This window comes from Panthera pardus, unplaced genomic scaffold (assembly GCF_024362965.1).
Source record: "Panthera pardus isolate Hobbes unplaced genomic scaffold, ASM2436296v1 HiC_scaffold_11, whole genome shotgun sequence".
In the NCBI taxonomy this organism is placed as follows: Eukaryota; Metazoa; Chordata; class Mammalia; order Carnivora; family Felidae; genus Panthera; species Panthera pardus.
Window position 1 is genome coordinate 69413032 of NW_026526666.1, and position 16670 is coordinate 69429701.

At 38.1% G+C, this 16670-nt stretch overlaps 1 protein-coding gene across 10 annotated transcripts in view; it reads left to right on the plus strand.

Annotated features, from left to right (window-relative positions):
* The window catches only part of STIL (STIL centriolar assembly protein), a 63763-nt gene that overhangs the window by 10395 nt on the left and 36698 nt on the right, over positions 1–16670 (plus strand). For all 10 annotated transcript variants that reach the window (XM_053895687.1, XM_019449380.2, XM_019449376.2 and 7 more), the window contains 5 exons: positions 988–1235; positions 4022–4105; positions 5662–5748; positions 9300–9450; positions 12559–12668. In XM_053895687.1, the coding sequence (XP_053751662.1) occupies positions 988–1235; positions 4022–4105; positions 5662–5748; positions 9300–9450; positions 12559–12668 (680 nt within the window). The remainder of the gene's footprint in view (positions 1–987; positions 1236–4021; positions 4106–5661; positions 5749–9299; positions 9451–12558; positions 12669–16670) is intronic.

The window sequence follows — 16670 nt, forward strand, 5'->3', positions numbered from 1 at the left end:
TTGAAAGTTTCTGAAAAGAGGAGATAATATGAAATCAAGGATAGTTTATTTGATATGGCAGCCTGACTGAAGTCAGAGAGAGTAGGTAAGCCATTGCAACAGTCAGATGTGTATTAGGGTGTAATTAGCTTCTAGAGTGGTGGCCGAGTCTAGGAAGGACACAGTGGGCATGAGCAACTATGCAGGAAGAACTGACCTGACACTTTAGGGCAATAAGAAAATAATCAAAGAATGGACTTTAGGTTTTCTGAATTGAGTCAGAGTTAGTTTAACATTCATTTTTTTCATGTGATGAATGTTTATTGGAAGTGACATTCTCTGATAAGAATTTGAAATGCTGCTGGCACATCTGGCAATAGATGATGGAGCTTGGTACAGTAATTCTTACTTGCTTTGACATAATTATGCATGTAACTTTTTGGTCACATGGAAGAAATGAGAGAATTGAAATATCACAAATCAGAAATTGTTTAATTTTGTTAATCCAAGGTATATATGTATATATATGCACCAGTATGAAACAAAGCCTTTAGAGATATGGACAAATTTCAAAGTTTCATTTTTTTATTTTTTTATATCAAAAAAAGTTTTTTTAATGTTTATTTTTGAGAGAGTGTGAGTTGGGGAGGGGCAGAGAGAGGGAGATAGAGGATCTGAAGTGGGCTCTGTGCTCTCCTCAGCGAGCCAGACATGGGGCTCGAACTCACGAACCACGAGATCATGACTTGAGCTGAAGTGAGATGCTTAGCCAACTGAGCTCCCCAGGTGCTCCTCAAAGTTTTATTTTTTAATGGAGCACTTGGGTGGCTTAGTTGGTTAAGTGTCCAACTCTTGATCTCAGCTCAGGTCTTGATGTCAAGGTGGTGAGTTCAAGCCCTGTGTTGGGCTCCATACTGGGTGTGGAGCCTAACTTAAAAAAAAAAAGTTTTATTTTTTATTTCCCTCCCCTCACAGTTTTAAAATAATTGTATAATATTGATTCTTCAGGCTCTGCAGCACCATGTATGTAGCAAAGATTCCTTGGATTGTGGTAAACTGCTTTCCCTAAGAGCTCATATCAGTTCCAGGGAAAGTTTGGACAATGTGGATTTGGACTTGCATTGGGCAGCAGTAACTCTAGCGCATACTTTTAAATGCACACCTGTGAAGCCCATCCCCATTATTCCAACAGCCCTGGCAAGAAACTTGAGCAGTAATCTGAATATTTCTCAAGTTCAAGGTACCTATAAATATGGGTAAGTAAGAGAGAAATTAATTTTAAATATTGGTCACATTAGTATATTTTCATGTGAAATATTTGTGCATTCAGTTTACATGTCAGAGATCTGTCGTGGCTAGATAAATAACCAAAGAAGGTTAAAATGTGATGTTAAGTTTTGTTGAATGTAGTTCAGAGTTGTGCCTATCACCCCAAGAAAAATTACCGGTAAAATTTATATTAAAAATTGGTTGTATTTTGTAATTTGAAAATAGGAGAGATTATCCTCCATGTCATTTTACCCTTTGTATTTTGCCGAGTTTTGGGTTATCATCTTTTTGTCTTTGTCTTTTTCTTTTTTAAGCTATAATCTGACTATGAGCCTAATAGAGGCTGAATTTTTTTTTTTTAATAACTTGCAGTATTGTGAATAATAGTGAGCACTGCAGAGAGAGAAAGGAGATTGCTAAATCAAACTTCGTAGTACTCTTGCTTGCCAAATTGTCAGCCACTGGAGGGTGAAGTTTCCCCACAGAGCTAGAGCAGCATTCTCTCCAGCTTCCTATTTGAGGGACGGAAAGCCAAATTGCATGCTTTCTGACCCTCAGCAGGGATACTTCCCTGGATCCTCATCCACTTTCTTTATCCGTTGTTTCCTGAGTTAGGTTAGACAATGTAAGCACCCTCTGCTTTAAAGTCTAAGCAGTTCGCTTCTGGCTTCCTTTGCCAGTGACTCCACCCTAGTTCCTGTTAGGTCTCTAGAGCCAAAAGTGTTTGCCAAGATACACTCCACTCTAAGTCCAATCTAAAAATGCCTCTTCAAAAGAGGAAAAGAAAAAGAGAGGGTTTTCTTTTCAGAGGGTCCCTGGAATAGCAAGAAAAGTCCTATTTTTGAGTCCCAAAGGCTGACCAGAGTGCCTTTCTGGCTGGAGCGGTACAAAGGAAAAAGTGTGTGTTCCAAAGTCATGGTATGGTCAGAGGTGATAGTGATAAAAGGTGTATGAATTTAGTGAAACATTTGATTCTCTTGGGATAATAAAGTGCTTCTCAGTTGGGATATGGGAATTTGTGCTAAAATTAGCCAGAAAAATGAACTTGTTTTTCATAGTCCCCATGACCATCTACTAGTGAAGCATGAATTTCTGTTTCTTTGAATTTTCTTTCTGTGACCCCTTGGCATGCTAGTAGTAACCCAGGATATTCACTATTCTGTCTAATCACCTAGTTCCCTTAGCCCCTTCCTACTTAGATTTATTTAATTTGTGACGTTTGTCCTTTCCCTTGACCACATTCATTTATTTACCCTGATATTTATTAGGATCCATTATGGAATAAGTATTGTGTTAGACACTAGAATTAAATAGGTAAAAACCATATTTATTGTCTGTTAAGTATATTCTTGCGTAAACACGATGCAGGTAAACATAATAGGGGCTTATATATAGTGCAGGGAAAGCAGGAATGTGTGTCCAAACTAAAGAATAGAAATTTATCAGATGGTGAAGGCAGAAGAGCTTTCAAAGCAGGTTTAAGTGTCATTTTTTTAGTTAAGATTTTATTTTTAAATAATCTCTTGGCCCAGCATGGGGCTTGCACCTACAACCCCAAGATCGAGAGTCACATGCTCCACTGACTGTGCCAGCCAGGCACCCCTAAGTGTCATTATTGATCCATAAATCTCCCTGCCAACTCAGGCTTAATCATCTTGTCACATGGCCCGATAAAACTCATTATCTTTGTGTTTTAAGGTTATTGTAGCAATAAAATATGTCCTCAGTGGTATTACCAAGACTAATGGTATTTTTATTTTTGTGTTTTAAAGCCATAATGATAGGGGTACCTGGGTGGCTCGGTTGGTTGAGCGTCCAACTCGTGATTTCGGCTCATGATCCCAGGGTCCTGGGATTGAGCCCCGCGTTGGGCTCTGCACTGAGCTTGGAGCCTGCTTAAGATTCTTTTCTCTCTGCCTCTGCCCCTTTCCCCGGCTTGAACGTACACACATTCGTGCTCGCTCTGTCTCTCAAATTTAAAAAAAAAACCATAACGATAAAATTAATTCTTGACAATTCTATCGTTATTCATGCCCTTAAAACTTACTGTCAGTAATAGGAGCACCTGGCTGGCTTGGTTGTTGGAGCATGTGACTTTAGATCTCGGGGTCTTGAGTTCAAGCCCCACATTGGGTGTAGAGATTACTGTAAAAAAAAAAAAACCACCTTACTGTAAATAATAAAACAATAACAGAGTATAAATGTGGTATAATGTCCTTTTAGGAAAAAGTGAATTTTGAGGTTCTGTCATGTTGGTTCTAATGTTCTCTGATAATGGTTGGAGGAATGTAGTGCATGGAAGGTTGAGCATAACTCATCTAATTCAGCTACCTTCAGTGAGAAGTCACATCTGCTGCATTCTTGTGAAGTCACCTGGATGCTTGAACACTTCTAGTAGTAGGAAATCCACTTCTCTTTGGGAAACCTCTTTGAATCTGAAATTGTCAGCCTTGATTTTACTATTCCCAATTAAAATAAGCGGACGCTTTTAGAGCACAATTTTTTAAAAAGAGCAGACACTTTTAGAGCATAATTTTTTAAAAGATGTGTGATCTTAATGATCATTTGAATAGAAATTTAAGATGTTAAATCTCTTTAATCTCTATTAGTGAATTCTTTTTTCCACATTTTGAACTATTTTCTCTGGGGGGGGGGGACATTCATTTGAATCATCTTCTCTGCCTAAAATATGCTTCTTCAAGTACTTGGGTTATCTCTTTTAGGTAGAAAGTACAAACTCTTAATTGTTTTTACATGAATTTCTTCTGTTTAGATATCTTACCATGGATGAAACACGCAAATTATTACTTTTGCTGGAATCAGATCCCAAGATTTGTTCTCTACCATTAGTGGGAATGTAAGTGTTGTATTATTATGACAGCCTTTTTAGCCACATATGTATTCAAATGTATATGATAAGCATGTTCATCTGTTGTACTATGAATATAAACTTAATACTTAAGTCACCTTGTAAAGCCACAGAGGCCAATGATTCTTAAGTTTTCTTATTTTCATAGCAGAATCAGTTAAAACCATATTTTGCCCAATCTTAGGAAGAACTCCAATAAATAAAACACATAAAGTCAAATTCTATTGGTTGAAGTTGAAGCCTTCGAACTCCGCTTCTTTAATCTTCATTACTACCCCCTTTCCTTCAAGGCACCTTGAAGAACCCAGGGCTCAGAATAACACTTTAAAATCCACTGCCAGGCAGTTTTTGCAGAAATTCCCTTTAGTATGAATGGCGTTTTCTTTAGAGTTTGTGGTTAATAACATTTAGACAGATGATTCAGTCAGAAATGTATGTTCTTTGAGTATTTATTGAGTGCTTACCCTATGCATAGTACTATTAGTACTATGTTGGGATTTAAAGCTCTCCAAGGAATTTCATAATAAAGGTGAGGCAATAAAATATACAAATAGAAATAGAAAAATAATAAGGAAGTATATGATTTATTATGAGATGAGCAATCTAGACAGTGCGTGTTATTAGTATTTATTAGAGAGATGACAGGGACATTTTCTTAAAGAAGGCAAATTTGAGCTGGACCTTGAAGAGTTTGGATAATAGAAGGGAGGACTGTTGGTATGAGCAGAGTTAAAAAATGAGAAGGCACAAATGTTCTGTAGACTACGAAATGTACAGTGTTTGTTATGGATTATTATTTTTTTCTTTTTTTCAACGTTTTTTTTTTTTTTTTTTTTTTTTTTTTATTTGTGGGACAGAGAGAGACAGAGCATGAACGGGGGAGGGACAGAGAGAGAGGGAGACACAGAATCGGAAACAGGCTCCAGGCTCTGAGCCATCAGCCCAGAGCCTGACGCGGGGCTCGAACTCACGGACCGTGAGATCGTGACCTGGCTGAAGTCGGACGCTTAACCGACTGCGCCACCCAGGCGCCCCTGTTATGGATTATTGATACCAAGTGAATGCCTATAAGAGCCTTGTATTGGGCAGCTTATATATGTTACAGCATTTAATCCTCTCAATACCTATAGTTTGCTAACTATATTCTCCTGCTCACTTCATTCTTCCCTAATTCACCCCATTCTTTCTAGTCCAGGCTAATTGATTCTAATTGATTCCTAGTTTCTATTGTTAACCATTTTGTCTCCCACCATTTTCTTGTCCTCTCAGAGAGAATAGGGCAGAGAGGAAACTCTCTTTGTCTGTGTCTATATCTATGTCTACGTCTATATCTATACCTATACCTATATCTATATCTCTGTATTCCTTTTAATTATTAGTGAGATCTGGTGTTTATAGATTTCATATTTATGAGCCATTAAATGTATTGCTGCTGAATACCAAGAATTTCTGCCATATTATTACCTTGAGAAGAAGGTAATCTAAAGCACACTAAGTGTTAATTTGGAAGTTACTAAGCTTTTAATTTCTATTTTTTCTTTTAGTTGGCTGTCTGGAATTATACATATTTATAGTCCTCAGGTGTGGGCTTGCTGCTTACGATACATGTTCAGTTCTTCTATTCAAGAAAGGCAAGTGATATTTTATTTTGTAGTTATTTTATTTTGACCTTCTCCCCTGTTCATATTTTACTGGTCTCATTTAAAATTCATGCAGTGCCTTAATACTTTTATAACATTTACATACCAGAAGATTTTTATAATACTTAAAAACTGTAAGACTAAGAAAGCACACTAAAAAAAACAAATCTTACATGAAATGGGAATAAAACCAGACCAAAAAAGGTGAGGTTGCAGGATACTTAGAAATGTGAAGGAATTCACTTGTCTAACCACAGGACTGTAACATAGACGATACATTTTTTAGGTGTGGGGAAAAAACCCTAGAAATCATCTCTTCTAGCATCTTATTTTAAAAATAGAGAGATCAATTTTCAATTAAATGATTGAAAATGAGTTTGAGTTTGTTGCCTTATTGTGTTTTATTAAATTACACAGTGCTACTACTGGTACCCTAAGAAATATTTGAGATGAAATGTTTAGTTTTCTTCTGGAGCTGAAGCACAAGCATTGGAGCTAACAAAGAAATTTTCTAACCTCAACTCCTCATTTAATTTTTTAATGTTTTTTTTATTTATTTTTGAGAGAGTGCAAGTTGGGGAGGGGCAGAAAGAGAGAGGGGGACAGAGGATCCAAAGCAGACTCCTCGCTGAGAGCACCAAGCCCAATGTAGGGCTCGAACTCACAAACCATGAGATCATGGTCAGACACTCAACCAAATGAGCCACCCAGGCGCCCCTCAATTCCTCATTTAATTTTTTATTTTGTATGTGATACCACATTTGCCTCTTAGCTTTCTCGTCTATTAAAAATTTCCAGGTCGGTTTGTGTCTACCTTGGGTAGCTATAATATACTTTTAAAAATATTTTATTTCTTTTTTTTGAGAGAGAAAGAGAGAGAGCATGAGTGGGGTAGGGGTAGAGAGAGAGGGAGAGAGAATTCCAAGCAGGCTCCAAGCTGACACGGCGCAAAGCCCAACACGGGGCTTGAACTCCCAAATCATGAGATCATGACCTGAGCTGAAATCAAGGGTCCAAGAGTCAGGTGCTTAACCATCTGAGCCACCCAGGCACCCCAGGAAGTTTCTTTGATACCTGAACTCCTTAATTTCTGCCAGCCCTTTGAACCAGAGAAGAGTTAGCACTGCTTAGCATAGCTTAGGTTGGTACTTTACAACATTCTGAACAGTGGTCTTGTCTGACCCAAGAGAGAGGAATTGAGCAGAATACACATTCTGCCTCTACAGCACTCACTTCTTGTTTTTAAGGGTGTAATGTATCCCCACTTATTTTTCATTCAGTGTTTTACCAAGGAGAGACAACTACTTAAAAGTGTTTTTATTCGTTTATTATTTTCTAAAAGTATTTTTTTTTTTTATTAATTTTTTAACGTTTATTTATTATTGAGAGACAGAGAGACACAGAGCATGAGCAGTGGAGGGGCAGAGAGAGAGAGAGAGAGACACAGAATCTGAGGCAGGCTCCAGGCTCCGAGCTGTCAGCACAGAGCCCGACGCGGGGCTCGAACTCACGCACCGTGAGATCATGACCCAAGCCGAAGTCGGTCGCTTAATCGACTGAGCCACCCAGGTGCCCCTTCTAAAAGTATTTTTAACTGCAGGCTGTCATCCCATTCCCACCCTCCCACCCCCCACCATTTGAAAGAGCAGAGTGTTCTATGAAACCTTGCTTAAGTTGAAATGATGTAAAGCAAAGATTACCATTAATATATATGGGAAAATTTTTTAGCGTTCCCAGACCTAGAAAATAAATAACCTCTCTGGCTTTTCTGACACCTTAGGTCATGTCTTGCTAATGGATGCACAAAATAAATTGAGATAAAACACAACACTCACAGATAGAGTTCAAAGCTATGACTGCTCGATACTGAGCTACTGAGTGTGGTTCCTGGGGAAGGAGCCTGGTGGGGCCCCTCTCATGCAGTGTGTGCTGTCTCTGTAATGGCTCATGCAAAACAGATGCTGCACGTTATTTTCGGTTTTGCCTTTGTATTGTAAAAGCAAAAATCTTCAGATTTCTTTTGGTTAGTAAAAACAGGTTCTCCTAATGTAGTCTCCTATAAAAGTGAAGTGGCCTAATGTGAACTTTTGAAAAGAGGGGATATCTGCACTGGTTTTAAGGATTCGTGATGACTTCATAAATATTTTTGTTGAGTCATATAGTGAATAATAAAATGAATGTTTTTTATCAAGTGTTTATAATCATGAAATGTTTAAATAATTAAAACACCCACTTAGAAGTTAAAAATGATACAACTATAAATTGTAATACTGGCTAGTCACTAAAAAAGAATAAAGAGGTCTGAGGTATAATATAGAATAGTGACATGGGAAGAAATCCAAGATAGTCAAATAAAAAAATAGCAATTGCAGGGGTGCCTGGATGGCTCAGTCTGTTAAGTGACCGACTTCGGCTCAGGTCACGATCTCGTGGTTCACAGGTTCGAGCACTGTGTCAGGTTCTGTGCGGACAGCTCAGAGCCTGGAGCCTGCTTCAGGTTCTGTGCCTCTTCTCTCTGTCCCTCCCCCACTTGTGCTCTGTCTCTCAAAAATAAATAAACACTAAAAAAAAAGTTTTAAAAATAGCAATTGCAAATACAATTGACCTTTGAACAATGCAGGTTCAAAGATCTGCATATAGGGGCGCCTGGCTGGCTCAGTCAGTAGAGCATGTGACTCTGGATTTCTGGGTCATAAGTTCAAGCCCCACATTAGGTGTAGAGTTTATTTAAAAAAAGAAAACAAAAAACAAAAAAACAAAACTGGGGGCACCTAGGTGGCTTAGTCGGTTAAACCTCTGACTTTTGATTTCAGCTTAGGTCTTGATCTCAGGGTCGTGAGTTCAAGCCCTGCATTGGGCTCTGCGCTGGGTGTGAAGCCTACTTAAAAAAAACAACAACAACAAAAAACTGCACAAAACTTGATTCCCCAGAAACTTATACTAATAGCTAGCTCACCGTTGACCAGAAGCTTTATAGATAACCTAGTTAGTTATCACATATTTTTTTGTGTTCTATGTATTATATACTTTACGTGTTCTGACAATATTACAAGTATTTTTCAATACAGCAATCTGGAGGAAAGTTCTTAAGAAAATCATAAGAGTAAATACATTTATAGTACTGTGCTATATTGGCAAAAATTCATATTTAAGTGGGTCTGTGCAGTTCAAACTTATGTTCAAGGGTCAACTGTAGTATGTATGGTATGTTCTATTTTTGTTAGATTGTATAAGATGTTTTCGCATGCCTGGGAGAAAATGATATATATTAAACCATAAAGTGAGTTGGTTTTCTATTTTATATATCCCTATTTTGCTTAAAGTTTTTACAAGGAATATGTACTTTATAATAAAGTGTATTTTAAAAATTAAAAATCAGTAACACTAAAAAAGTAAGCATAAATTTGCTCCCCAGTTTTCTTCCCAACATTGGACTGTTTAAGTAGTTTATTAATTAGGTTCAGAGACTCTTGTAGGAGTTCTTAAAAGTGTACTTTCATTATCCTCAGTAAATTTTAATTTAATGGCATTTTTTTGTCCAGGGTTTTTTCAGAATCTGGAAATTTCATTATAGTTCTCTATTCTGTGACACATAAGGATCCTGAGTTTTATGAATGCCTCCCCTGTGATGGCAGGTCATCTGACCTTCAGTTCCAGCTACTAACCAGCAAGGAAACATTACATCTTTTCAAAGTAAGTGATTTGATTACCTAGCACTTTTTTTTTTTTTTTTTTTTTTTTTTTTTGAGAGAGTGAGAAACAGCAAGCGGGGGAAGGGCAGAGAGAGAGAGAATCCCAAGCAGGCTCTGTGCTGTAAATGCGGAGCCTGACGCGGGGCTCAATCGCACAAACTGTGAGATCATGACCTGAACTGAAACCAAGAGTTGGACACTTAACCAACTGAGCCACCCAGGTGCCCCTGATTCCTAACATGTAATCACTAGTTAGGGTTTCCTGTTGGCAGTTTAAACCCAATGATTTTTACCCTTTAAAATAAATAGTAACTCAGACTATGAGGCTTTGTTTATAATTATTCTTATTAAATATTAACTTCATTTATGGTTAATATCGTTTTATAAATTTTAGACCATGTCTCCAGAACCAAACCGTAATACAGGATCAGAGCTTTTCCGCAGAATAACTTACCCAATTTTTTCTGAAACCTTTGAAGAGTATCAAGAAATTTATATATCATTTTATGATATTGAGAGTTAGTTTGTGATCTTTGCATTTTGTGTGCCCTGTTATTTTTTAAATGTGTAGATATAACAAATGGTTTCTCACATTTGAAAGTCAGTGTTTAGGGCCACCTGAGTAGCTCAGTCATTTGAGCATCCAACTCTTGGTTTCAGCTCAGGTCATGATCCCAGGGTCATGGGATTGACCCCCACACTGGGCTCTGCACAGAGTATGGAGCCTGCTTAAGATTCTCTCTCCCCCTCCCTCTGCCCCTCTCCCCGACTTGTGTGCTGTCGCTTTCTGTCTTCCTCTCTCTGTCTCTAAAATTAAAGAAAGTCAGTGTTTATATATAATCCTAGGAATCAGAATAGATTGTTGCTATAGCTCATAAAACACATAAAAATACATCTAGGTGATTGTCACAGAAAAAGTAGATCTTTGAAACCATAAGTGTCATGATATAAAAACATTCAAAGACCACTTTTCAGTAAAATGATTGATCGTCCTAGGTCTCAAACCAATAATAAAAAAAATTCTGGGAGCGCCTGTCTGGCTTAGTCAGAAGAGCATGCAACTCTTGATCTTGGGGTTGTGAGCTCAAGCCCCATGTTGGGTGTAGAGATTACTTAAATAAAACTTTTTTTTTAATTCTGTATTTTATTACAAAAATATTGAATATATTTAAATAATCGTGTTTTCGCTCTGATCTTATTTTGTGCCTTATTTATTTTTTTAAATGTTTATTTATTTATTTTTGAGAGAGGGAGGGTTAGAGAGGAGGAGACAGAGAATCCAAGCAGGCTCTCTGCTGTCAGTGCAGAACCCACAAACCATGAGATCATGACCTGAGCCAAAATCAAGAGTCAGATGCTTAACTGACTGAGTCACCCAGGCACCCTTTGTGCCTTCTTTAATTTATTTATAGGCTATCAGTTCATGAATCAAGTTTTTGTATTTTAATTATAAATATAATTATTTTAAGTGAGGTCTAATAATTTACTTCCATTTTAGAGACAAATATCATTTACTCATTCTTTATGTTATATCCTCAGTTCAGTTATTGGTAACTGATTATTATTGATTATTGAGTAAGTTACATAATACAGGTAATTAAGTTCTCGCTTTCATTTATGTAGCAGGGAAATGGACAGTTTAAAAAGGTTACATAAAAATAGAACTAACATGTTTAAGGAATTACACTTCTGGATATTTATCCAAAGGAAATGAAAACACAAACTTGAAAAGGTATTTGCACCCCCATATTCAGTGCAATACTATTTTACAGTAGCCAAGACATGGAAGCAACCTAAGTATCCGTATCCATTGATGGATGAATGGATAAAGAAAATGTGTGTACACACACACACACACATACACACACACACACGGTGGAATGTTATTCAGCCATAAAAAAGAAATACTGTCATTTGTGACAACATGGTATTATGCTAAGTGAAAAAAAAATGATCAAACTGTACTCATAGATACAGAAAACATATTGTTGCAGTATGGTTTGGGGTGGGCAGAATGGGTGAAGAGAGTCAAAAGGTACAAACTTTCAGGGCGCCTGGGTGGCTTGGTCGGTTAAGCGTCCCAACTTCGGCTCAGGTCATGATCTCACAGTCCGTGAGTTCGAGCCCTGCGTCGGGCTCTGTGCTAACCGCTCAGAGCCTGGAGCCTGTTTCAGATTCTGTGTCTCCCTCTCTCTCTGCCCCTCCCCTGTTCATGTTCTGTCTCTCTCTGTCTCAAAAATAAATTTAAAAAGTTAAAAAAAAAAAATTAAAAAAAAAAGGTACAAACTTTCAGTTCTAAAATAAGACATGAGGATCTAACATACAGCATGTTGACTATATTTAATAGTATATATTTGAGAGTTGCTAAGACAGTAGATCTTAAAAGTTCTCAACAAAAGGCGGGGCACCTGGGTGGCTCAGTTGGTTAAGCGTCCGACTTTGGCTCAGGTCATGATCTCACAGTTTGTGAGTTTGAACCCTGCACTAGACTCTGTGCTGTCAGCACAGAGCCTGCTTCAGATCCTTTGTCTCCCTCTCTGCCCCTTGCACACACTCTTTGTTTCTCTCTCTCTCAAAAATAAACACTTAAAAAAAAGAAAGTTCTCAGCACAAGGAAAAAGAATTATAACTTTGTACGGTAATGGATGTTAACTAGACTTATTGTGAGCATTTTGCAATATATACAAATATCAAATCATTATGTTGTATGCCTGAAACTAATGTGATGTGTCTGTTATATCTCAATTTTAAAAACAATTTTTTTTAAAAGGTTACAGTAATAGAAATAAGTCTCCTACCTCCCATTGTTTCAGAGCTACTTTTCATTCATTCATTCATTCATTCATTCATTTTGAGAGAGCAAGTGAGCATAAGAGTAGGAGTGGGGGAGGGGCAGAGAGAAAGAGAGAGAGAGAGAATCCCAAGCAGGCTCTGCGCCATCAGCACAGAGCCTGACTCAGGGCTTGAACCCACGAACCGTGACCTGAGCTGAAATCAAGTCAGAGGCGACAGCCACCCAGGTGCCCCTCAGAGCTACTTTTCATCTAAATAGAATTCTCTGTTGTTTCTATTTAAGTCAGCTCTCAAAGTATGCCCTTCTTTATTTCAGAATGTTGAACCTTCTGATAAAAAGTCAATCCATTTTGAACTGACTGCTGAAAGCCAAAATGCAGAAACAGAGTTTTTCAACAAAGTTTCCAAGAATCTTTCAATTAAAAGGTAAAAGATACTATTTTCATGTGTACTTTTTTTTATTATATTCATTAGCTTTAATGAGTAATGAAAGTAACTCCCTAATCTGATGAAACTGATTGTATTATCTTATATCATAAGATGTCCATGCATTACTTCATACTCGGATGAAGTGACAACTTTAATGTAGTCGTCATTTGAGTTGCTTTATTACATAGGGGCAGGAAGTGTCAAATTATCTTGCTTAGGAAGAAGCTCCTGTTTTTGTTTAGTTTGCCTTCTGTGTGTTCTTCTCTGACTTGTAGTTTTAAACTTGGGCCTATCCGAGAAACTGTGGTAAAAAAACTTCTCTACCTAAAAAAGAAAATGCTCTTGGGGAGTATTAAGTGAATACTGGCTGTGATTTTTTGGGTCAGTATATACTTTTCCTGGTAAAAAAAAAGATACTCCATTGTATTAGGGTTCTCCAGAAAAACAAAACCAACAGGATGGAGAGAGAGAGAAGGAGAGAGAGGGAGAGAGAGAGAGAAAGCTTTGTTTTATGGAATTGGTTCCTGCAGTTATGGAGGCTGAGAAGAGTTGCATTTAGAGTCCAAATGTCTGCTAGCAGAATTCCCTCTTCTTGTAGGGGGTCGTTCTTTGTTCTATTAAAGCCATCAGCTGACTGGATGAGGCCTGTCTACATTTTGGAGGATCATTTGCTTTACTTGGAGTCTAGTGACTTTAATGTTAATCTCGTCTAAAAATACCTTCATACAAACATCCATAATAACGATTGACCAAATATCTGGTTATTGTGGCCTAGCCAAGTTGACACATAAAATTAACCCTTCATATCCCTATCCCACCTTTCTCATGTATTCTCCTGTATGCCAGGTAATGTGCTAAAGACTGGAGATATGGTGGTATTAAAAACATACAGATTTCTTCCCTCGTGAAATTTATAGTCCAGTGATGAAGTGTTGAATGTTCTCCATATTACTGGAGTCACATGCTCTACTGACTGAGCCAGCCAGATACCCCTACAAATGTTATTTTAACTTGCCCTAGTGGTTAATTTGTCCTTTTCTCAACGTTTTGAATATAACCTTAACCTGTCTTTGGGCCCCTTTATAATACTGTTTAGTATCTTGCATGCAAAACAGGAGGTGTAAGGTTCATTATAGGTTATTGCGGTGATTGAGAAAATGGCTTGACTTTTTTTATACGATTCATTCATCACTTGATTCTGTAGGTGGAAAATAACTATGATACAATTTTAAAATAATTGCCAACTATACCAATTATTTATAGAGGTCACAACATAATAGTTGTGAGCTCAGTTTATGGTGTAAGATATCTGCATTCAAATCCTGGTTCTATACATCATTATTCCATCTGTAAAATGGCAATTATGACTGAATCTGTATTAGTTTCTGGTTGCTGCTCTAAGAAATTACCACAAACTTGCCAACTTAAAAACAATACAGATTTATTATTTTCCAGTTTGGAAGGTCAGAAGTCTGAGATGGTCTTTGAGGCTAAAGTCAAAGTGGTGAGAGGGCTGCATTCCTTCTGGAAGCTTTAGTAGAGAATCCATCTTATTCCCTTTTCCACCTTCTAGAGGCCATGCGCATCACTTGTCTGGTGGCCCCTTACTCTGTCTTCAAAGTTAGCAGTATAACATCTTCAGATATCTCTCTGACTTCTTCTATCCTCACATCTTCTTCTCTGACTCTGACCCATTTGCCTCCATTGTATAAGGGCCCTTGTGATTACATTGAGCCTACCTGGGTAATCTAGGATAATCTTCATATCTCAAGATCCTTAACTTAATCACATCTGCAAACTTCCTTTTCCCAAGTGCGGTAAACATAGTTACAGGTTTTGAAGATTAGACATACCTGAGGTGTGCTCTCTCCATCTTTGGGCATTTTAACTTATCCTGGGAATAGGTTAGATCACCAGAAACCTATGTTCTTACAGGTTTTCAGGAATACTGTCACTGTCTTTTTAAGTCTTTATTCAAGATTTTATGGATTATTTATGGAAGAAAAAGCCAAATTTAGGAGACACTTATAATTTCTTTTTTTTTCTTCATTTTTTTCTTAAAGTTATTTACTTACTTTTGAAAGAGAGATTGAGAGCATAAGTTGGGGAGGGACACACAGAAAAGGGGAGACAGAATCTGAAGCAGGCTTCAGGGTCTGAGCTGTCGGAGCAGAGCCCCATGCAGGGCTCAAATACACAAACCATGAGATCGTGACTGGAGCTGAAGTCGGACACTTAACAGACTGAGCCACCCCAGTGCCCCAATTTCTTTAACATTGTTTTTGAAAACTTTGCCAGTTTTCAACTCTGATCAGAGCTTTAGGAATGATCATTTTTAGATTTTAGGAAAATGTTCATCTCACCTAAAGAACTGATGATATAGTTATACAACATAAAGTTTTTTCTTTTTGCCTTGGGTCCTACAAAAGCTCAGAAATGGATTTTATTGCTCAATGTCAGAAATTTTATGTGTGTTTACATGTTTGTGTTACCACAAGTAAATATGTAGCAAATATTAATTCCTTGCCACAAACTCAGGTTTTCAAAAATGTTAACTTTTTTCTTTTTAAAAGTAATTGAACTTAATTTCTAATTTGACCACCCAATTGGTTATAGAAACCAAATTTCAGTAATTCAAATTCTGTTTGTATTCTTTCCTCTGAGGTTATATGCAATTTGGAGGAATTAATGCTGTGCCAGTAGTAGTGTCGTGGGGTGACATGATTATCATCCATCCAAGCTGCCATCTGCTGAGATGTTTTCATTTGCGTCTGGTCTTTGGCAGTAGGTTTGTGCAGGCTTCTGCTGTGACCTCCTTACTCTAGTCAGGTCGTTGGTTCTCTGTCATGTCTGTGCTACCCTGAGGCACAGGGGATACAATAATATTCTCCACGTCATTCTTGGGTTTAGGGGGAGAACTTTATGGGACTGAGTGCAGACCCTGCTGCTTAAACACACCATGCAGACATTCGGATTGTTTCATTGCAGCACCTTGGTGCAGAAAGAACTCTGTGTTTGCTTCTCCAGACCACCAGGGTTTAAGCAAAGGTCTCTTCTGCTGTCAGACCTCCTACCTGGGGGCTTCTTTGTGCTCCCTGACCAGAGAGACAGGATGTAGGACACTTTCTAGGGATTCCATCAATGTCTGTGCTCTTTTAGCTTCCTTCTGGCTTTTCTCTTCCCTGAACTCATCCTATTGAGACTTTATCTAGGATGCAAAAAAATCTGATGCATATAGTCTTCCAGATTTTATTTTAAACTCTAATTTTGGCTTTTGAAACTCAGTACTCAAAATCGTGTCTGTGTTCTATTGGGGCAGGCGGCTGTGACCCAATGACTACAACTGACTCAGTAGGAGGAGGCACCTCCTCCAAGCTCTCCCATCACAGCTATCAGTACGCAGGAAAGTGTAGTAGTTCTCTCTTAAGTTCCCTTTTTAACACAGTGTTTAATGCAGTGAGTGTACAGCTCTGTCACCAGATTATAATTCTTTTTTTTAATTTGAGAGAGAGACTGTGCACACGTGCGCAAGGGAAGGACAAAGAATTTCAAGCAGGTGCCACACTCAGCACCGAGCCTGACAAGGGGCTCAGTCCCACGACCCTGAGATCATGACCTGAATCAAAACCAAGAATCAGATGCTCAACCAATGGAGCCACCCAGGCGCCCCTAAAGTTTTGCTATGGCAAGCCCTATGCCTTATTTATAACTACATTCCTCAAAGTGTTAATCGGAAGATGCTCAGTAACTGTTGATACATATATATTTTTAAAATTTTTTTAATGTTTATTTATTTTTGAGAGAGACAGAGCGCCAGCAGGGGAGGGGCAGAGAGAGAGGGAGACACAGAATCCAAAGCAGGCTCCAGGCTCTGAGCTGTCCGCACAGAGCCTGACGCAGGGCTCAAACCCACGAACTGTAAGATTATGACCTGAGCTGAAGACAGATGCGTAACTGACTGAGCCACCCAGGTGCCCCTGATATTTTGTAAACTTCCCG